This window comes from Macrobrachium nipponense, chromosome 28, assembly GCF_015104395.2.
Source record: "Macrobrachium nipponense isolate FS-2020 chromosome 28, ASM1510439v2, whole genome shotgun sequence".
Lineage (NCBI taxonomy): Eukaryota > Metazoa > Arthropoda > Malacostraca > Decapoda > Palaemonidae > Macrobrachium > Macrobrachium nipponense.
In genome coordinates this window covers 47,882,425-47,905,746 of record NC_087217.1, presented here as the reverse complement: position 1 = coordinate 47,905,746, position 23,322 = coordinate 47,882,425, and the positions used below count along the sequence as shown (strand labels likewise).

Genomic DNA, 23,322 nt, shown 5'->3' with positions numbered 1-23,322 from the left:
TCATTTAGACTATCACTGCCTCCCTAAACTTCTAACACCCTAACTCTACCAAACCAACTATAAGCAGAGTTACCGCAACGACAGGACCCCGAGAATAACCTCTCTGATAAGCAGAGTTACCGCAACGACAGGACCCCGAGAATAACCTCTCTGAAGAAACAGAAATTTCCTAAGGTACAGTGTTGTGAAAAACCATGACGACTCTCAAATAACCACCTACACAATCGCCGACAGCGAAACATTCCTCTGGAAGCCAAAGGGTAGCCCTCCACGACACTTTGCGCCCTTAGATTGACTAAGAACCCCTTACTTACGAGTGTCCGGATAGCGCTGAGGCAATGACTTAACAATAGTCCCTCCTCTCCTTGACAAGAACATAGCGTAACCCTCAGAAATGTTAGTCTGGTATGCAAACCCCCTCGAAACCAAAGTGAAGAGGTTACTAAACAGTCCAGGCTCAGCTAAAGAAGATTGTGTGAAGATATAAGTTTTAACAGAAAAACTGGGCGAGAGAGAAAACTAGACCGACTCTGTTCCCCACGATAATCTGAGAAACATTAAATAATCAGGAAAATTATCAAGACGTGATCGTGAATATAGTCCGTATTGAAGCTACAGTAATTGACTTGCGTTAATTCGATTTATGATGGGGTCAGTATTTAAAATCTGCGCTACATGCAAATAAGTCTTCCTATATCTCTCGCGCAGCTGGCGTAGGCAGCATCGTGCCTCAGACAGAGATTGTTGGGTTTAATAATAGAATTTAGGCCAAAGGCCGAGTATTGGGACCTATGAGGTCAGTCAGCGCTGAATGGAAATTGACAGAAAAGTGTTTGAAAAGGTGTAAGAAAAGTGTTTGAAAAGGTGTAACAGGAAGAAAAACCTCTCTGTTGCACAATGAGTAAAGTGTAGGGAGAGGGTGGGAAAAAAAAAAAAATAAAAAAAAAAAAAATAAAAAAAAATAAAAAAAATAAAAAAAAATAAAATCCGTAAATTGCACCCTCTTCCAAGTTAAAAAGGTATCTTAATGATAATATACTCGTATAACTGCGTACAGCTACGAACAACCGAATGAGAACTTGTTGCTAATGTGATCGAATCCTATAGCAACATAACTTTATTGTTTTCATCCGCGTGCGACGGTAATTACTGTATTCATGTTATAAATGTAGCTGCTAAGGCAAAATTACGTGCATCAACAACCTGAACAGAAGTCCCAAGCTTTTGTATGAATTCAAACGCAGCCGTGGTAAAAGAAAAGTACTAGCACGAATCCTATAGCAACATCACTTTATTGTTTTCATCCGCGTGCGACGGTAATTACTGTATTCATGTTATAAATGTAGCTGCTAAGGCAAAATCACGTGCATCAACAACCTGAACAGAAGTCCCAAGCTTTTGTATGAATTCAAACGCAGCCGTGGTAAAAGAAAAGTAATAGCATGAAAGAGCTCATTACTGTTGTTTTCACACCGACAAAGGATTAATAAAAGTGTATAGTGTAAGGTTCGTAATACCTATGAAAAAAAGTGAAAACGAACGAAATCGCTAAATTTTACTCCATCTATCCTGAGGGAAAAAATAGCTTCCAATGAGACGTATTAGTCAAATTACATCGTAAGACGAACAGTATGACTTTCATTCCATAAGTTAAGTACCCCGATATTCATTAATATGCTAACTAGGAACAAAAACATTAGCCGAAACCAAGTGATATGGTTGAATCTGGAGCCAAGGAAACAGACTAGCTGGCATCATTGTCTGTCTAAGCCACGCCTTCTTACAATAGTGCTGTTAGACAACAAGCTTCTGTAATTGTAATTTGATTGAAAAGTAATAAATTAATATTTTAAGGTAATTAAATTAACTTTATTAGGCCTAATATTAACCCTCTTACGCCGATTGGACGTATTAAACGTCGAGTAAAAATGTCTCCCGTATGCCGATTGGATGTATCATACGTCGACTCAAAACTTTTTTTTTAAATTAGCGGAAAAATACTTAAAAGGCCTACCAGCCGAAAACTTTTGAATCACGCGCCTTGGGGGATGCTGGGAGTTCACGGATCAAGGCGTTGTTTTGTTTACAATTGCTACGCAGGCGCGAATTTCTTTCTTATCGCACTAAAAAGTATCAGTGACATCTCAAAAGTTATTTTGTCACTTTGACAATTTTTGCACCATTTTAAATTATCCGATACATGGAGTATTATATATGAAAATGTGCTCAATTTCATGTAGAATACAACAAAAAAATACTCATGATTGTAGCTTTCATCAGTTTTGAAATATTTTCATATAAATAACGTTAAGTGCAAAAATTTCAACCTTCGGTCAACTTTGACTCTACCGAAATTATCGAGAAACGCAATTGTAAGCTAAAACTCTTTTATTCTAGTAATATTCAATCATTTGCCTTCATTTTGCAACAATATTTCGATTTCGATTTACGGTGAATTTATGAAAAAACTTTTTCCTTACGTTCGCGCGATAACTGATAAATTTTTTCGTGCGATTGTCCTAATGTTTGCACCATTTCAAATTTGCCGTTACATAAAGTTTTATATATGGAAATGTGCGCAATTTCATGCACAATACAACTAAAAACAACCCATGGTTGTAGCTTTTACCAGTTTTGAAATATTTTCATATAAATAACATCATGTGCAAAAATTTCAACTTTCGGTCAACTTTGACTCTACCGAAATGGTCGAAAAACGCAATTGTAAGCTAAAACTCTTATATTCTAGTAATATTCAATCATTTATCTTAATTTTGCAACGAATTGGAAGTCTTCTAGCACAATATTTTGATTTATGGTGAATTTATAAAAAAAAAAAAAATAAATAAAAAATAAAAATTTCCTTACGTCAGCGCGGTAACTTCCGAAAAAATCAGAATTTATTTTGTGCGATTGTCGAAATGTTTGCACCATTTAAAATTAGCTGTTACATAAAGTTTTATATATGAAAATGTGCGCAATTTCATGTAGAATACAACTAAAAATGATTGAAAGGTTGTAGACTTTCTCTTTTTTCGAAATATTTGCATATAAATCACGATAGAAAAAAAACCACGTTCGGTCAAATTTGACTACCGAAATAGTTGAAAAACGTAATTGTAAGCTAAAACTTACAATCTAGTAATATACAGTCATTTATCTTCATTTTGAAACAAATTTGAAGTGTCTCACACTATATTTAGAATTATGGTGAATTTAAAAAAAAACTTCCTTTCCCTCCGCGTGAATCCTCCGCACGCTGATTCGCGGCCGAAAATCTCAGAAATACGTACGTCGCATTATCCTAATATTTGCTCCTTTTCATATTAGCAGTTTTATAGAGTTTCTTATATGAAAATGTGCGCAAAATCATGAAGAATACAACAAAAAATAATTGAAGGTTGTAGCTTTTCTCATTTCTGAAATATTTGCCCAAAATCATGAAGAATACAACAAAAAATAATTGAAGGTTGTAGCTTTTCTCATTTCTGAAATATTTGCCTATAAATAAATATATAAAAATTTCGATATTCAGTAAACTCGTCCGAAATTGTAGAAATCTGCAATTCTAATCTAAAACTCTTACAATATCGTAATATTCAAGCATTTTTCTTCATTTTGAAACAAAATGGAAGTCTCAAGAACAATATTTAGATTTACGGTGAATTTTTGAAAAAACTTTTTTTTTACATCCGTGAGTTACAAATTCGTGCATTATTTTGTGATCAACATTTTTCCGGTGTTGCTTTTATCTTTTTACAATGTATTATATATCAAAATGATTGCAATTTAGTGTACAATACAACGAAAAAGAAAGTAACTCGTTAGCTTTAACCGTTTTTCGCACGGCGCGATTTGAATACAATTATGGATTATTTATTTTTTTCGCTACCATATATCGCATTATTTACATATTTTTTTTTCCCATTTCTGATGGTTGCATACTAAACTTCAGGCACTGACAAAAAAAGGAGCCAAAAATGAACTCTTAATCTTCAAAACTAAGCGCGCTGTGATTTTTCTGAAAAAAAAAAAAAAAAAAAAAAAAAAAAAAAAAAAAAAAAAAAAAAAAAAAAAAAAAAAAAAAAAAAAAAAAAAAAAAAAAAAAAAACGCTTCCACGCTCACTCCAAACCCGCCTCGGCATACGGGAGAGGTTTTGATTTTTAGGGCTTCGGCGTAAGAGGGTTAATTTCAGTTGTCACTGTAATTTGATAATACGACTGGTAATTATTTGTAACTATAATTGACATAAGCACAATGTACTTACTGACGGCAATTAGTCTGTTAAACGTATGAAGACTTCATACATACGAATTCCTTATATCTGACATTTGATTATATGCCACAAGATACCTTAATGACTATGTTAAATGTCAACATAGTTGAAAACACGTCTCCTTCAAGACGTTTGTACTAACCTGGCATAAGTGAGGAAGAGTTGTTACGTTAATCACGCTAGCCAATCAGGACAGAAGGAGATGGATACGGCGACGCAAACCCGTATTCGTCATCAGCTAATTCAAGCGTGAATGACTGCCGAGTTAGTTTATACAACGCTAATATGATGATACATATACTGTAATACAATTATAATACTTTAGTTGGACAGAATCTGATCTTCATTCTGTTCGATTACATTCATATTGAATTACCCTAAGATCGGATTCTTGTTCGTTTTCAATTACACCTGTACTGAATTATCCGAAGTCAGAATGCCTTGAGCCTACAGTGTTAGCCACTATAAAAATCACTACCGATATGTAGTACAGCGAATACTTTAGGCTAGGCTAGGCTACTGTATATGCATACGATATATCATCGTGAACACTAGGCTAGCCGTAGTTAATTTTATTCGATTTCTCTACATACTGAATTATCAGAAGTCAATATGCATTGAACAGAGAATTAGTTGATATTAACAATTATCGTCTAAGTAGAGGAAAGTAACCTTAAAGATGAAGGAGCAGTACTCAACCCTTCAGAACCCAACAGACCTGAAATACCAACCATGGCCTAAAAGCTTCTGATGCAAGAACTCGAGGCAGGAAAATCCCAAAGAGGCTCTAAGGACACTGTCCCTCTATAAACTACTACTTATACAGTGGACCCCCTGTATTCGCGTTCTCCAGATTCGCGGATCTCTCTGGGGAACGTTTCCCTGCATTATTCACGGAAAATTCAAGCATTCGCGGTATTTTTCTATGATAAATATCCACAAATTCCTGGTTATTTTGATGAATTTCATCATAAAATGCACTTTTTGTGATAAAACTATTAAAAAACCAAGTATGAAAATTTTTAATGGGTTTTCTTCAGTTTTAACTAACAAAATAGGCTGTTTTTAGCATTTTCATAGGGGTTCCAAACATTCGCGGGTTCTAACTATTCACGGGGGGGGTCTGGTACGCATCCCCCCCGAATACTGTAATAGAAAACCGACCACTGTAATAGAAAACCGACTCAAAGAAGCCTGCACTTCTCTTCCTAAACACTGTGTAGCCTATTATCCCTACTCGTCTGTATCTGACCTGATTTTTTATCATCCTGAGAACTTACACATCGAGGGAAGGGGAATCTGCTGCCAACACTGCCCGCTCCGCGCCGGAGGGGCCGGCAGAACCTACCCACTCGAAGGCTTCTGGTTCTCCATTACCCTCAGCACCCGTTAGGGCTGGTTCTGGAACAGGCAGGGGGGCTGAAAAAGAACTATTAGAATCAACTATACTACTAATACCACTATCTCTATTTTGGTTAAATTATTTGTCAGGCTAGAAATATGCTTAACATACTAGATGATGACCTGTCCACTAATTTCTAGAATAACTAACTAATGTTTCCTTGTCTCCTGACCAAGACAAACATCTCTGACTGGTATTGCACTGAACATTCCTACATGAAATAACGAAAAGAATGTAGATCGTGTTAAGGGTACTCATCCTACACTTGAAGGGCGTGCAGAGCCGATGAGCACCAATATATCCAGCAGGAGGCGGCTCGATCGTCTAACTGTAGATGAAGCAGAAGCAGAGGCGTTTGCAGATGGCGACGACGTTTATTTTCTAACTTATCTACAGCGAGTACAAGTAGCTATCCAAAGTAAAAAGGGAGAAAAACGTTCATCACAGTCCAAGGTCGTAATCTGTATCCAAAATACGAAAACTCTGAGTGGGGTCGGGCTAAATGACCAAAAATTCGCCTGATGTGGGACTGATCCGCACAGCATGGCGAACAAGAAACAATTGAGGAGACAGGCCTCTGGTGGCCGGTAGTTGAGGCAGCGTTGCCAACGGTAACACAGGTAACTCTTTGACTAGATTTTACCTGTAGCGTTGGTAACACTGACAGTTAAAATTACCCACTTAGTGGGTAAATATGTGTGGATATAGTTCGGGCTGGTCAGTGACCAGGGCTAATTCAGGTGTTCAGGGAATTGCAATCTTAAAATTAAAATGTGACCATTCTAAATCTCCAACACTAATGCTGTCCAAAATTTTCCCCATATGTAAAAAAGAATTCACTACAGAACAACGAGTGTGAAATTTCAGTTCCCAGCAATGATCGTATTACCCTAATTTCAGTTCCCAGCAATGATCGTATTACCCTAATTTCAGTTCCCAGCAATGATCGTATTACCCTATCAGAAAACTGTATAAACTCGGACAAAAATTTTCTGAGGCTTTTACTACCCTGCTTAGCCTCCACCTAATATGGCATGCACCGTTCAGTCCACTTCATCTTAAGCCGCTAATCACTTCAATATCAAGGGCAATTCTAAGTACTACTTGGCTGACTGCTACCCAACATTTGACTCATCATCATCATTCCCTCTCCAAGACCATCTTCCCACCACCCCACCAGATTTCCACCCCAAAGGAAAAAATAAGCCTAACTTCCGTCATCACTTGATTTGGATGTATTATTAGGAGACAAATCTAACAATCAAACAAATAATTGCAGTTGCATAATCTCTGCTCTGAATAAGACTCAATTGTTTGTTTGTTTGTACGGCGTTTTCAAGTTGCATGGAACCAGTGGTTATTCAACAACGGTACCAACGGCTTTACATGACTTCTAAATCACGTCGAGAGTGAACTATCACCAGAAATACATTCTCTCACCCCTCAGTGGAATGCCCAAAAACCAAATCGCAGCCACCAAGATGGCAGGCCAAGACCATACCGATCATCCCACCGAGGCACTATAGAAGACTCAATTGTTGTTATTTTTGGAAGGTTAAGTTTCTCAACACTAACCTAGTCTCAAAAACAAAAAAACCTTATTGATGGTCATTTATTGTCCCTTGGTTATGAGCAAAAGAGCTTAAGACTCTACATCTCTCGACTCAGGCGATTTCTCTAATTAGCTGACCTGTACTTCATTATATTACACCTTTTTCTTTGTTTTATTTACACATGGCAAGATCTCCATGCAGAGCTCTTACAAAAAATTAACCATCTACGTAATTTGACCAGACAATTTTTCTCAAGATAAGAGCTACTGCACATTGTTCTACATACTCCCCATCCTAGGATAGCATGTTGCAAGTAAATCTAACTTATGTATTAACTGTTCTACATACTCCCAATCCTGGGTGGTCTGTTGCAAGTGAATCTAATGTATTAACTGCCAAGTGTTTTCTCCCATTATAGCTCAAGTGACAAAGCCACAGACAGCAATGTTATGTTAAATATAAATCTTGCTCCACTACAATCAAAAGCCCAACTGAACTGTCCTTAAGGCTTATCCTAATCTTACTTCCATAAAGCTTATCCTGATTTCCATTAAAAGTCCAAGTTTTCCTAGATCAAATAAATAATTAGGAAATCCACGCCCGCCCATTTTCATAGGAAAATATCCTTTGATAACGGATTTTCATTGGGGGGGGGGGGGTGTTAATGTGTGCCGTCAGTAAGAATGTCACGGAACAGCGCTTCACACCTTCTCCACATATTTAAATACTCATGGCTAGGTCGTTTGTTAATGTGTCATCAGTAAGAACGTCGCGGAATGGCGCTTCACACCTTATCCGCATATTTAAATATTCTTGGCAAGCTCATTTGTTCTGGGAAGAGGTATTGTTTAGCTGTGCGCACTAGCCTTAGGGTTAAGATCAACTGGGTACTTAAGAGTTGTAACTGCACATACGGATATACAAACTATCCCGATAATTTTAAGAAACCAATACAAAAATGGTACTGTTAACTCTCACTCTTTCAACACAATCTCTGAATGGTTTATAATGAGGCAAGCTTGACCAATGGCTAAGCAAAGACCATATTGCTACCTAGCCAATGTAAGAGCTGGCTCGGCTAGATTTCAAGAACTGATTAATAACTTTGACCAATGCCACAGGCAGTCCAGCTATGTTTCAAGAAGGTACTTTTGAGAACAGGAGCAGCTTTAACACTACCTACATGGAGTAACTTGGTCCATGATTCCCAATGTCCACTTATAGGGGGGTTGGGGGCACTGCATTCTAGGAAGTCTATTCTATTTCAAGAACGGTTAAGTACTCTGCCGATGCGAAGACCAGGTTAGAATATAGGGTAAACAACCGCAGTCGATCCATCGTCATCGCGTGGCTTGGCCTTATTCACTCAATATTTTGTTTAATTTTGCCATTTCACAAGCTAGTAAATTCTATTGTCTTCTCCAACAGCTGCAATACCCAATGAAGTGAATTAAAAAGATGTTGTAAAGTGTATAAAGGTGGCCCTTTGTAACTGCCGATGTCGGGCAGAATAAAGGGCAGAGAAAGTCATCAAAGGTACAATGGTAGTGATATATTTATATATAATCCTCTTTGAATCTCCTCTTTGGAGTTCTTTTCAGGGTCGATCCAATCGTTCGTGCCCTACGTATATACAATTTTTGAAAGTTTGAGTCTTAATAGATGTCTATGGCTTTTTTCAGCTCGTTAAAGCCTGAAAACATCAGTTTTTTGGCGAAAACTAAAGTATTATTTCACGGTTCATGCTGCTCCATTGAAATTTTTCTTGCTGTCACTGATATTCCTGGGGCGGTAAACAAGGGTTTGCGCATGCGTAATTCACTGCCGTACCAATATCTACCGCGATCGGGCTACACAAATTATCTAGTGCACGCTTCGTCGTCGTCTTCTACCAAAAACGTAGTTTCCTTAAAAACGTCATGGCAAGGGACCGTGTTCCGATTGTTGTGATGAAAGTGCCCCAGCGTCTATGGGTAAAAATGGTGTGCAGATTCATCACAGGAAATGGAAAGTTTGACGACACAAGCGACTCCACAAACATCGAGATGGCGTCAATCTTCTAAAATTATTTAATCGAAAGTAAAAATTTTGAAAGCGTTTTGGTGTTGTTGGCCTGCGTTGGCCATCCTTTTCATTACCCTGTTTAACCCCCAAAAGACGAGGAGCCACTTTTCTGGCTTTCCAACTCCCGAGACTGAGCCACTTTAGTAGCCCGATTTGAACCGAGCGCCAATACTTTCAGAGACAGATTTCTAACACCAGTACCTTGCTCTATGATGCCATATCAATACTTGTGTCTCATTGGCTAAATGTTATTACATCACAATGACATCATTAGAATCCCGTTACTTAACTGGTTAAAAGGTTTATTAGAATCCCGTTACTTAATTGGTTAAAGGTTTATGACGCAGAAAAAAGCAAAAATTCCTGGCGTTGGTTTTGAGTGTTCTGTGACCGGCTCTCGATAACTACTATCTTTTATCGTTATTTTTTTAATTATTCCAGGTTAATATGGGATAAAGACATGATAGAATGATAATACAAGTTTTAAGTGATAACAGGAATTACCAGTAATGGAATCATTCGTATATTGTATAAGTGAATTCGTAGCAAAGGCTAATACTTTTTCAAATGAACATTGAGATATCATGGTTGGCGTCTTGGTTTCAAGTGATAATCTTTATCATAATTCTTACTTTTAGTAATTATTACATGATGATATTGAAAAAAAAAACGTACACTCTACTTGGGAATGCCAAAAATGTGATGTGGGCTTTGTGCTGCATGCTTTGCTTCATATCATAAGAAGAACTAAGAGTAAGTACCGACTTATGGATGTACATATATTTTTCCTTTCTTCTGTTTAGTATACTGCATCACATGTAGATATATAAATGAACATGTGCATGCACTCACATTCAGATAGATAGATAGATAGATAGATATATAGATATATATATATATATATATATATATATATATATATATATATATATATATATATATATATATATATATATATAGGGTAGAACATCACGGCAGGCCAACCCTCATCACGGTGGACGGGTCTCATTCACTCGATATTTAATTGGTGAAACAAGAATACAATTGCAACTCTAAGCATACCATTTAAAAGACTGAAGTTTCGTCAACATAATGTGATATATGAAAGCCCCATACGAACCAAAATAAGCATGTGAGCTCTTCGTAAAATATGTTTTCAAGGCAGTTTTGATATCCAATATGGCGGCTACGTTTTGCATGGACGGTTCTCATCAGTGACGGCCACCATCTTTCCCCAGCCTTCCCAGCACTCATTTGAACAATGTTAGCGTATATATGTAACGTTTATTGATCTTACTCAAGATTGCAGTTGTAATCAGCACAATAAAACAACATTTTGTTGCCTATATTAGTGAAAGTATGAAACTTGTTATTCCCGGGGTTATGGTTTGAACTGAATTCATTCTTACCTTGTAATCAGCGGTTTTTATCCTTACTGCCATCGCAACTGAAACTCCACAGTGCTTATTTGATTGTTATTATACACATTTTGGTCTCAGTTCACTCCACATTGCACTTTAATCCCGTTGCTGTTCCTGGTTTCTAAGCGCGCGCGCCATAAACACAATTACGAACAGCAGACGACGACAGACGAACGAAAACTGAGTTTTATTCCCTAAACTGTTTACTTACTCGTTATTTAGTTTAAATTTACTTTGTTATTTAAAAATTTTGATTTAATTCATGTATATTATCCCTTTTTTGCAACCAAATTACCCCGAAAAATTACAGATATTTCTAAAGTAGATAAAATCAAATGTTTCTAACGTTTTCGTACATCTGGCTGCCGAAAACCATAGAGGAACGAATACGGAAAAGTGCATAGAGGAACGACTTCGTTTTTTTTTTTTTTTGGCTTATTTGTTTTTGCTAGCACTTTTCATTGATTTCAGTGTTTATTAGTATTTTGAATTTCTTTAATAATGGTATGCCAGAAATAAATGTAACCTTTAATGTTTGCATGCTAAGAATGGCAAAATCATCGTTGCCACATTAGTGGAGGCTTCACACATACGCCGTTCCATTATTATAAACTGTTTCCATGAATTCTAGTTGTCATGGTAATGCAATAATGATAAAACTGCTTTAATATTTATGTATATATACTTCCAATACATAGCCTAATTTCACCAATTTCAACGTTTTGTGTAGTCTTATACCCAGTTTGGAGGGTCAACACATACCGAATGGCAACACAGAGAGAGAGAGAGAGAGAGAGAGAGAGAGAGAGAGAGAGAGAGAGAGGAGAGAGAGAGAGAGAACGAAGAAGAAAAGGGATGGCGGTGGAGGGGGGGGGGGGAGGGGGGGGGGGGGGGTGGGGGGGGGGGGGGGGGGGAGAGGGTAGGTGGAGCTTTATACGCGTGTTCGTATCCATTTTCTGCATAATGGAGTTTTTGTCTCTTGGTACAAGGACAAGTGTCGTTATTCTTTACGATTAGTGATTCACGATACCCTTATAAATTACGGCACTGGGTGTAATGCACTGTAGCAAAATCTCGTTCTGTTACAAGTGTTCGTTACAGAAATAGGTATTGCCCAAAAACGTGCTTGCACTGTCTCTGAAACCCATAGTAGACATGCTGCTTAGTTGTCAATCAAGTTTTTATAACCAAGTATTTTTTACAAGCTAGCTATTGAATAAATTTGTATTTTTCTCAGTCAAAACATATGCCCCTCAATGCTAACTTTCCTCTTTTAACGACTTTCTGGTCATTGCAAATTCGGCCCCATAATTTCTTATGGTGCGAAAACAGACAGAGGCCCGATGGACGAAAACGATTGCGTCACACTACGGCGATAATCCAGCAGTAAAACATCTTCATATATCCAAAAAGTAAATAATAAAGATATATATGCGCATTACGATTATAACAATTACATGTATAGCTGATAACAATCTGCATGAATAACTGGTAAACTGTTCTGCAATGACAGTTGAGTATAGCAATTATTTACAATAGGTACGAAAGTCAAGATTTCGTGACGTCATAATACAAACTTAAAAGAACGTTCTAATTCAGAAAAATAATTACTTAAATTTGAGTCAGAGTCGAGTTACTTTTTCAATAACGAATATTTTCAAATTAATCATCATAAATATGTAAAATATTGATGTTTTACTACTTATTTAAATATTAGCTAAGAGCACGCTTCTCGTCATCTCTACCAAACAGCTGTTTACTCCTGGGCTGTTGTGTGATAAATCGTGTTTCGATTGTTGTGATAAAAGTGCTCCAGCGTCTGTGGGGTACAAGTGGTGTGCGGATTTATCACAGGAAATGGAAAGTTTGTTGACACAAGCGACTCCGTAAACATCGAGATGGCGTCAATCTTCGAAACATTTTTAGTTGTAAGTAAAAATTAATAAAGCGTTTTGGTGAGATTTCCACTGCCGTGGGCGCCATTTTCAGTAACCTCTGTTGAAATCTTAAAATTTGGCCTTAATTTCTAACTTTGGAGAAAATACTTACTTCGAGAGGAGAGTAGAGGTCTTTAGCTCCGTTTCTCACCAACAACAAGTCGCGACTGATGCCCATCTCGGGTGTCAGGACGCGTAATAATGTACTTTTTCGGAGGGTGGCAAGCGTTGAATGTAGGTGGCCTGGTTGGCCTGCCGTGGTGATCTACCCTATATATATATATATATATGTGTTATATATTATATATATATATATATTTAATATATAATATATATTATATTATTAATATAAAAAATATATCTATATATGTATATATATACCAATACAGCGGCCCGCGGTTAACGGCGCAATCACTCAACGGCGAATCGGTTTTACGGCGGTTGTCAAAAATATTCATTAAAAAATAAGGCATTTTAAAGGTATCTTTACGGCACAAATTTCAGTTAACAGCGCCGCTAGCGCCGTTGTCTAACGAGTTCATACATATGTAGAAATGCCGTTCAGACCATAAAGGTTATGCAAATTATATTAACAAATTTTATGGAGAGTTATTACGTAGGTATTAGGGTAAAATATATGCCTCTGACGCTGTTCTATGCCGAAAATATCGAGTTACATAAGTGCAAATTTAGCTATGGATGTGTCGATTAATAAATGTTCATGCTTTTGTTTAAAATGTGTATGAAATGTATTACGTGAAAGGCATTATTATTTCTGTACAGAAATATGATACAAAGGCAGCTTTGAAACTGCCCTTCACGTTATCAAATACGATGTTTTTTCATGTTCTTTCTGTAAGCCGCCCCCCGCCTGCCGCTCTCTTCCGAAAATATCGATTTAAAAAAAGTGCAAATTAGCCATCGATGTGTCGATTTTATAAATGTTTATGCTTCTAAGTTTAAAATGTATATGAAAATGTACTACGAATAGGGTATTTTTATTTCTGTGCAGAAATATGATAAAAAGGCAGCTTTTGAAACTCCCCTTCAAGTTATCGACCTTACCGATGTGTCGATTCATAAGTGTTCATGCTTTTGTTTAAAATGTGTATGAAAATGTATTACGTGAAAGGCATTTTTATTTCTGTACAGAAATATGATACAAAGGCAGCTTTTGAAATTGCCCATTCACGTTATCAAATACGACGTTTTTTTCATGTTCTTTCTTGTAAGCCGCCGCCTGCTGCTCTTCCGAAAATGTCGATTTTAAAAAAAGTGCAAATTAGCCATCGATGTGTCGATTTATAAATGTTTATGCTTTTATGTTTTAAAATGTTGTATGAAAATGTACTACGAATAGGGTATTTTCTTTTTATTTTCTGTGCAGAAATATGATAAAAAGGCAGCTTTTGAAACTCCCCTTCAACCTTATCGACTACGATGTTTTTTTCAAGTTCGTTCTTGTATGCCGCCGTCTGCCGCTCTTCCGAAAAATATCGTTAAAAAAAAAAAGTGCAAATTTAGCGATCGATGTGTCGATTTTTCAAATGTTTATGCTTTTATGTTTAAAATGTGTATGAAAACGTATTGCGTAAAGGTATTTTCATTTTTGTACAGAAATAAGATACAAATTAAGGCAGCCTTTGTAACTAGGCTCCACGTTGTAAGGGGATGGTTTTTCATGTTCGTTTTTGTCTGCCAGTTCCGAAAAATGCATTGTGTTATTTTATTAATTACGCATCTTTTCCATAAATCCTTTAAAAAGTTATACATTATTTCACTGTATCCAAGAATATTGTATGTATTCTCATATTATTGTATTTTAAAATACTACGGCAAACTTAAGCCAGTATTCCGCGGAGCGGCCAATGTTGTGGTTTGAAATCAGCTGATGATACGAGTCTGTTTCACCATAACGCAATTCTGAGCGAATGCTCTTGCTCTAGTTAGCATAAACGAATATCTATATACTTGACTTATATGAGACAAAGTTATTTTTCCATATACAGCGTGTTTTTAGGTGGAAATATTTATTGAATATGTCTCGTGAATGTGAACTACTATTTTTTTCGTTAACAGAGTTACGTTGGCGGCATGTTTATGCGTAAAAATTACGTGATTCCGTTCGCAATACGTAATCCTTTATATCATCGTAATACGAACTTACGCTATTTATCTTATATCGGCGTGAAACCAAACAGGTAAAATGTGTTCTTTCAAGCACAGTAGTTTTGATTAAAATGATTTTATCCCAATTTTATCTAGTTGTGTGTTATGGCAGACGTTTACTGCAGTTTATCCTTGTTGTCGATGTACGATATAGTCATTAGCAGCTTGAACAGTTTTCTCAGCTTCAGTTATAACTAGGTTTAAATTTAACTGTATATTTCCCGATTGATCTTTAATCTATATTGATCTCTGATCTATAGCGAATAAAGTTATTACATTAAGATATCTCAGTTTCTATTCTATACATAACGCCATTTATAACAAATACGGTAATGTTGCACTGTAGTACGATGATCGAAATACAAGCCAAACAGATGTTATCCAGTTCGGTTGTACTTAGAAAAAAAAAAAAGTTTCTCGTTCGGTTGTTCATGGCTGTACACGTTCACGCAACGAGTATAACGTTAACACCATACTTTCATCATTCTCTTTTGCTGTTATTGAACTTATGTAACTAGAAGATGGATAAAGTTAGACCATTGTAAATTGATCTCTCATAAAATCGAACTATCGTAAAACTAATGATCGTAACCTGAACACTACAGCTACCTGTACACTGTATAAACTTTATTATATCTTTACATACTCTAGACACCCACATGTACTGTACAGTAATTTCTATAGTACTATACTGCATAAATATAATTTTACTTATTGCGCCGTTGTGGGATTACAGCGCCTTTGACTGGTCTAGAGTTTCGAAAGAAGGTGTGCGGCGGCCGTAGGCTTTAAAATCGCTCAGCGTCGAAAATCGCTTGGCGTCGGTGGCCAGGAACGGAACCCCTGCCGCTAACCGAGGGCCGCCTGTACTTGTTTGTGCTGTTACTGAACAAGGCATATTTCACATAGTACGTTCAGCGGTGTTTTGAGTCGAGTGCCAGTGTGTTTAGTTATGAATTATACTCTTAAAATGTTCTGCAAATGTTGTATATCCATCTGCTTTTGCTTTCCCCTGAATGACATGTAAATTTGGAATATTATAGCATTGAGTTTACGTAAATTGGTCAAGCAGTAATTCATGAAATTAGGATACAAAATTTGTCTTCACTAACGCTGAGAATATTGACCAAATTTGAATAATAAAGGAAAATCTAGAAAAAATATAGAGAAGGAAATAATACAATTTATAAGGTATCCATTTCATATAGAAAGGTTCTGCCTTGAACTTGCAATTTTATTTGAAGTGAAAATAGTAAGTAATAAAGATATTAACAATAACCTACAATTAATTAATTGTGAGTAACCCGTGCGGATCAGCGTATCAATTTTAGCTACGTACGTACCACCCGCCATTCAAATTTACCGAGTCTTCCGGGGGTTAAAGCTTAAAATATGGCCTTAAATTCTAACTTTGGAGAAAATACTTACTTAGAAAGGAGAGTAGTCTTTAACTCAAGTCTCTCACCAACTCGTGACTGATGACCATCTCCAGTGTCAGGACGTGTTATAAGTACTTTTACCAAGGGTGTCCATCCAGCCATGATCGTCGGTGAGTTGGCCAGTCCATGCGGTGTTTTACCGTATGTATAAATATATGCACGTATACATATGTATGAATACTTATGAGGTATTTCTACAGAAGCAATCCGCGATGGCCTTGACTATGGCAATTGACGTTTTCGTATGTTATTTTACTTACTGAACAAGAACTTTAAGTAATAGGGTAGTTCGCAGATCCAGGGACAGATCTGACAATTCCAGAACCATTACTCCAAATAACAAAATGCATAGAATAAAAGTTGTCCAGAATTCCAATATATACCAGAAAAGTCACTTATCCGACTATTTTACGCCAAAATACCATCCGCCGATATTTCCCGTGAAACTAATATTTTTCAAAGTACCCACTTGATGTGAAGGCTGACACGGCGGTCCGAGCTCCCGTAGTTCTTGAGTTGGCCGCGGACAGGCGCTGTACGTCGGCCCGCCCCCAACGCGGGAAATTTTAAACCAAACCAATCCTGTATCAGGTTGACCCAGGTCATTCCCAAGGGACATGGATTAACTTCCTCCCAACCAATAAAAACGTGTCCCATGAATATGAATCAGACAATCATACCTGCAGTCACAAAATTTGCCCTTTCTGTTCTACACCGCCGCCATGGATAGAACTCATTCCGTATTGTTTCCGAAAAGTGTTACTGCTGACCAGTTTGATCAATATACAAATTTGTTTATTGGTATCCTTCTCGAGTTTTTAAGAAACACGGACGAATTTATGAAGTGGCTATATAGGGAAGGGCTACTTGGGGACTATTCGGGGGAATGCACATCATGCAACACAGCGAACCGACGATTTATGAAACATGGGACCTAGCGAGGCCACGGGCCAAGCGATATACATGTGGCGATGTACAAAAGGATAAGTGTGGTAAGAAGGTATCAGTTTCGGCCACGGATCGTTTTTTGAAAAGTCGCGTTTGTCTCTTGAGACAATTATTATATTAATATTTTGCTTCACAAAGAAGATCCCACAGTGTGTTGTCACAGATTTGATTATGCCCTTAGCGCCGAACACCATGGTCGATTGTATTAATTTTTGTAGAGATGTATGTTGCCAAATCCTTGTGTGCTGATAATAAGAAAATCGGTGGTCCTGGTCATATTGTTGAGATCGACGAATCTAAATTTGGGAAACGGAAGTACAACCGTGGCCGAAAGGTAGACGGATCTTGGGTGTTCGGTGGCATTGACCGGCAGACACGTGAGACCTTTTTCAAGGTGGTTCCCGACCGATCTGCCGAAACTCTGATCCCGGTGTTGCTTGAAAACGTACTTCCAGAAACCACAATCATCTGATTGCTGGAAGTCGTACAGCAAAGTCCGGGAGTCATTATTTTGCGCATAATGTCGTGAACCACAGCGATTAACTTTGTTAGCCCTGACGACCCGAATGTACACACGAACACTATAGAATTCGCTACTTAGTTAGTGGCGTGCTTCCACTTAAACGGACCTGGACGCTGCGCTACCGAGACACGGTACGCAGAAAGAACTTTACGAAAGCTATTTTTCTACGTACTGTATCAGAAGCGGTATCTACAAGATGTTCCGTGTCCATTTCGGGCGTTCCTGAAATTAATCAAACGTATCTACCCGCTCAAAAAGCCGCCCGACATCCCCCATCTCAAATTGGATTTCCCGCCCGAAACAATAAGGCCAGGACCTTCTACCAGCAAGACACGAGATCCCTCACCCGTTCCAAAGAGGCCGAGACTGAGGCCTTCTTCTAACCCCTTCATGGTCGTCAGACAGCAGCGACTTTGAAATGTGAATAAGGGTAAGTGTATATTAATGTTTGTTAGCCTTCAAACTAGTGTTTGGGTTAGTTCGAAGCCAGTACCGAAGCACGTGTTCGAAACAGTACTGTTTCGGTTAGTTCGAAGCCTGTACCGGAGCACGTGTTCGAACAGTAAGGCCGTGATGAACGATGAAGGTGTTCAATGTTACAGTTATGGTGGGGAGAAATAGGCTAGTCGTGGTTTTTTGTATGTACTGTGGCTAATTCACTGTAACCTCTGTGGTTAGCGCGCGCAGCGCAATATTACCTCTTGCCAGAACATGTCTCGCCTGCCAAGAATCTTTAAAAATGCGGATAAGGCGCGTAGCGCCGTTCCGCCACGGCCTACTGTAAGCTCTGTGGTTAGCGCGCGCAGCGCAATATTACCTCTTGCCAGAACATGTCTCGCCTGCCAAGAATCTTTAAAAATGCGGATAATATAATGTCGGTTAGTGGTAGATAGCCTAGCCTACGTCAACCTTGAATGCAGAGTAAGGGGTCGGAGCCTATGTCGGTTAGTGGTAGCCTAGTCTAGAAGTTTTACATGTAGGCTAGCCGTTCTAAAGTTTTGCAATGTAAGTGGTCTTAGCCTAGCCTAGCCTACGTCAACCTTGAATGCAGAGTAAGGGGTCAAATTTTTGCATTAAGTGCCACAGTTCTGGGCCTCATAACCGGGAATTGAGAGTTACGTTCGCCGCTTCCCCCACCCAAAAACCCCGGTTTCCCAATGGGTCCCCCCATTACCGTTTGATGTTTTTTAGGCTTTTTTTTTTACTGGGGCAATTACAAAAAAGGGCAATAAACGTTCTCAGATATTTTTCCCGCGAAAATCGCTCGTCCCCGGATCTGTACGCCCCAATCCTTAGTGGATGTCGTATCCGAGGTTACGTTCCTTGCAGTTCGTGCAGAACTATTCTTTAGAATTACCCTGCAAGAAACGTAACCGTGGATACGACATCCACTAAGGATTGGGGCGTCCAATGTATTTCGCTGTGTTTAGTACTGGCCCCTGGTTTGGGCCGCCTGGGACAGGTACCCTAGATCTACACCGGAAAATTTTGAAACGGGTCACGCAGACCATTTTTTGGCATTGCTACTGTGGTCCCTACTAACCTGAAGATTTTTCATAAATTTATTTCGCCTTAATATTATTGTATCCAATTCTTTTAAAACATTACGAAAAAAAATTAAAACGTTAATTGTGGGCGATCGTAAGATGGCAGATGGACTTCATACCTACTAATAAATTCAAATTCAATTTATAAAATTCTGGGAACGTTGGAACATACCTATAATGATGAACGTAGTTTCATATGATAAAACTGCATTAGAAAAATAAAGTGAAACCAAAAACGATTTTGGTGCATTTTTTCCGACGGTTACGGTCGACGAATATCGTCGGGTTTACGTAAACCGGTGGGACTCGACTAACGCAAAGCCCACCAGAAAAAAAACCTACAACAAATAGAAAAATTAATATAATAAAGTTAATCGTCATCCCCTAAATATTAAAAGAACTAGCCTCCTTCATCCATAAAGATGATTAACATAGGACCTACGCTTTAGGCCTATGGCATTGGGGTGACACGCGGCAGACAGGAAGTCGCATATAAACGCATTTAATTTTTTAAATGCGTCAAATCTCGGAAACAGACAAGTAAAAGTATTCCATGGAACCTAGAGACAATGTTAGATAAATAAAATACATTAAAATTAGCCTCTAAAATTTAATAAAAGCATATGACATCGGGGGGGACGGCCCAGAAACAAAATGGCTGCCGCACGAAACTAAGCAATGCGGCTCAACCTTAATTTTTATTTCGTAAAATAACGAAGCCAACTTCAAACTTACGTGTATCCCCCATCGTAGCTCCCTTCTGAGCTCTTTTATATTTTACGTAAGCGTTCCTCCTCTTCTTACGGCGGAGAATACGTTACTTTGACAAAACAAATCTATCAAGACTACAAAACACGTAAGAGAAGCTTCTTCTTCAAGAGACGCCACGACTGATCTCTCCACCCTAAAACGTGACAGTTGCCATATTATCGTTTTGTGTTGGCCAACTCAGTTCTATTAATACTGCTCTCCTCCTAATCGAGTGATTATATTATGATTTATTTTATAATTTCATAAAGATACTTTCATCTGAAGTGGAAGCATGTACAAGTGGTATACTTTATTTTATTATAACTGCAATTCCGATAATTATCGCGCACTACCATGCATGTCAATAGACAATGTTTATTCCCTTATTATAAATAAACCTTAGCTGTTTTCTTTCTATATACATATTTCGATGGCATTTTGAAATTTTTGCAATAATAAAAATCTTAAAATTGAGTTTGAATCACAATGAAGTTTTATTAAAACTGTTAAATTTCAATTAATTTCTCAGTAAAGGACAGAGTTAGGAAAGCATTCCTTATACGCTTTACAGTAACCAAATCAGACGAAGGAAGTGAATATAAAATTTTAAGGGGGAAATCGTTACACCGTCATCGATCTCCCCGCATGTTTAACTATTTATTTGTTTCTGTCGTCATTTTGTTATTTCTCTCTCTCTCGTATCTTGTGTACGTGGAAAAACATATCTACAAATACCATGGCCATATAAAAGACGACAATAAATAAAAAACAGTAAAATCGCCAGTATAATAATAAAGATTTCTTAATTATTATTTTAACAATTAAATGGATGTACTTTCCTAAAACATACTTTGTAAAATAAATGTCAGTGAGTCAAGAAAGCTTCTAGCGTACATGATAAAATGGCTGCGTGAGAAAGGAGCGAAATTGTTTAAATGAATAAGAGTTTAAAGGGAAATAACTGGAGAAGATACACAGGTCTGGTCAACAACTGCAGTGATCATACATATAAAATGTATGGCTTCATCGAGAATTACTGCTCATTGTGTACTATTTGAAAATACAGTCCCGTAAACCAAACGAGAGACGCAGACGAGCCGGATTTGACTTGGCCAGTGTTAAGTGCCTAATCCTGCTATGAGTTTTTACTTCGGATAAAATTGACAGAGTAAACTATAATGTGATAGTTTAATATTTGATAGTTTATGAAGTCTTCATTTTGTTAGAGTCCAGCTATCACCTGATGTTTCTTCATTCCTTATCAAAGTATAACCAATACCACTTATTTAAATATTGTATTAGGCGTTTTAAAAGAGCGTTGCATCATATCCAGACAATTTGAAGGATTATTTTACCCTTTGCACAGTTAAAGGAAGAGTGACCAAGAACACAGTGGATGATAGGTTGAAAGAGAGTCTTGCTTGCAGGAAATGCTAAATTATTATTATCTGTTTATAGAAATAATAAAAATGATAGATTCATGACCGTGTTCGTTAAGGGAATTAGTCAGAGGTAAGGCACTATATCTGTTTTTTATTTGAGTGAGGACAAAGATAAGATGTTATTGCTTCACTGAGATAAGAGCAGTTCTTCATGTAAACATGTTTGTGATAATCATGAGAGTTACAGATAAGAAGGAAGTATAGATGGAGTAGATGGAGATGCACGAAAATTAGCTAAATTCAAATTCTAGAGAAAAGATGGGAACAAACAAGGAATAAAAACAAACGAATGGAGGAATACAAAAACTAATGGGTTTAATAATGATAACGATAATAAAAACGAGAAGTAAAGACACTTAAAAAATATGCGGACGTGCAACAAAGACAGATTTAAACCAGGAAAAGGGTGCGGGGATCAAACATTTATCGCAAACTATTTTCTCGCTAAAATATTTCCCATATTGCAAATGAAATATAAAGAAATGAAGAAGATGAAAAGCAGACGTCTATCTATGCTGAACGCAGTGTCTATAAGGTACGCTGCAGATAGCATGGTTCGTGATGGTGAGTCATTATGATACCTTACAAGTTACAACGAAAGGGAGGCCTGCACGAAAGCCTTATAGAAGACTGGAGTCAACCGATGGGAAGAGAGGTATGCGCCTACTATGCGGCGTCGATGACTCTGCGGCTGTTAGGAATTCACAGGATAGCACTACAAGTCGGAAATGTGTAGCCGTGTCAGAATGCCTGTTGGAAGGCGATTGTGAATGTACCTTTGATAATTGACTGGAAAGAAAGAATTTCTAAATTCTAGTGAAAGACTGAAAAGGACTGCAAAAGAAGGAGATTGGAAGTGAATGTTTGCAAGAATTAGGCTGTAAGAGTAAATGCTAACCACAAATATAATCAGATAATTGCTAGGATCTAATTACGGTACAAGAATGAAAGCGGCGATATATACATACAATCTATTGTATATATATATATATATATATATATTATATATATAATATGTATATATTATATATATATATATATATATATATAATGTAATATATATTTATATATATATATATATATATAATATATTATACGTATATATATATATATATATATATATTATATTATAATATTATATATATATACATATATATAGTTATAATATGATATATACTATATATATATACGGTATATATATATATATATATATATATATATTATATATATTATATATATATACTTATATATATACTATATATATATAATATAAAGTACTATATATATTTATATATTATTTTATATACATATATATATATATACACGTATATAACTATAATATATATAATATATATATGTATATATATATAGTATATTAACTGAATCACGAAAGAATTTGTATTCCTGAATTTTTTGGAAGACTTTGAAATTACTGAGAAAACAAGAGTCATTATGTTACCTCGATATTTTTTTGGAACTTTGTAAAAAAAAAAACTACATCCTACAATCTGACCAGTTTTAACAAAGACCCTAAAAAATATTCTCTATTTACCAATTAATCTTAATTTCATTCCTACAGTGTCCTTTTTAAAAACTATTGATATTACCTTAGTATCTAAAAACAATGATATTTTGAGACATAAACTACGTAATTAAGAATAACCTGCCAAATCCAAACAATGTTGTATACGATATTCATTGCAAAGAATATAATAAGATTTATATTGGTCAAACATCAAAAGGACTATGAAAGTGAGATGCGCCTATCACAAGTATGCGATTTCAAGAGGCTTAACAGATAATGGCACTGCAAATCATTGGCTTAAGACAAGCCATGCAATTAACTGGGA

At 36.9% G+C, this 23,322-nt stretch overlaps 1 protein-coding gene across 3 annotated transcripts in view; it reads right to left on the bottom strand.

Moving 5' to 3' along the window:
• LOC135201731 (RNA-binding protein cabeza-like) overlaps window positions 1–20,192 on the bottom strand; it is a 45,632-nt gene extending 25,440 nt beyond the window's left edge. For 2 of the 3 annotated variants that reach the window (XM_064230939.1, XM_064230941.1), the window contains exon 1: window positions 20,016–20,191. In XM_064230939.1, coding sequence (XP_064087009.1) covers window positions 20,016–20,028 — 13 coding nt within the window. In that variant the 5' untranslated portion in view covers window positions 20,029–20,191. Of the gene's footprint in view, window positions 1–20,015 lie in introns of all 3 variants that reach the window. The other variant, XM_064230940.1, reaches the window with a different exon arrangement.
• Between the last annotated feature and the right edge of the window lie 3,130 nt (window positions 20,193–23,322).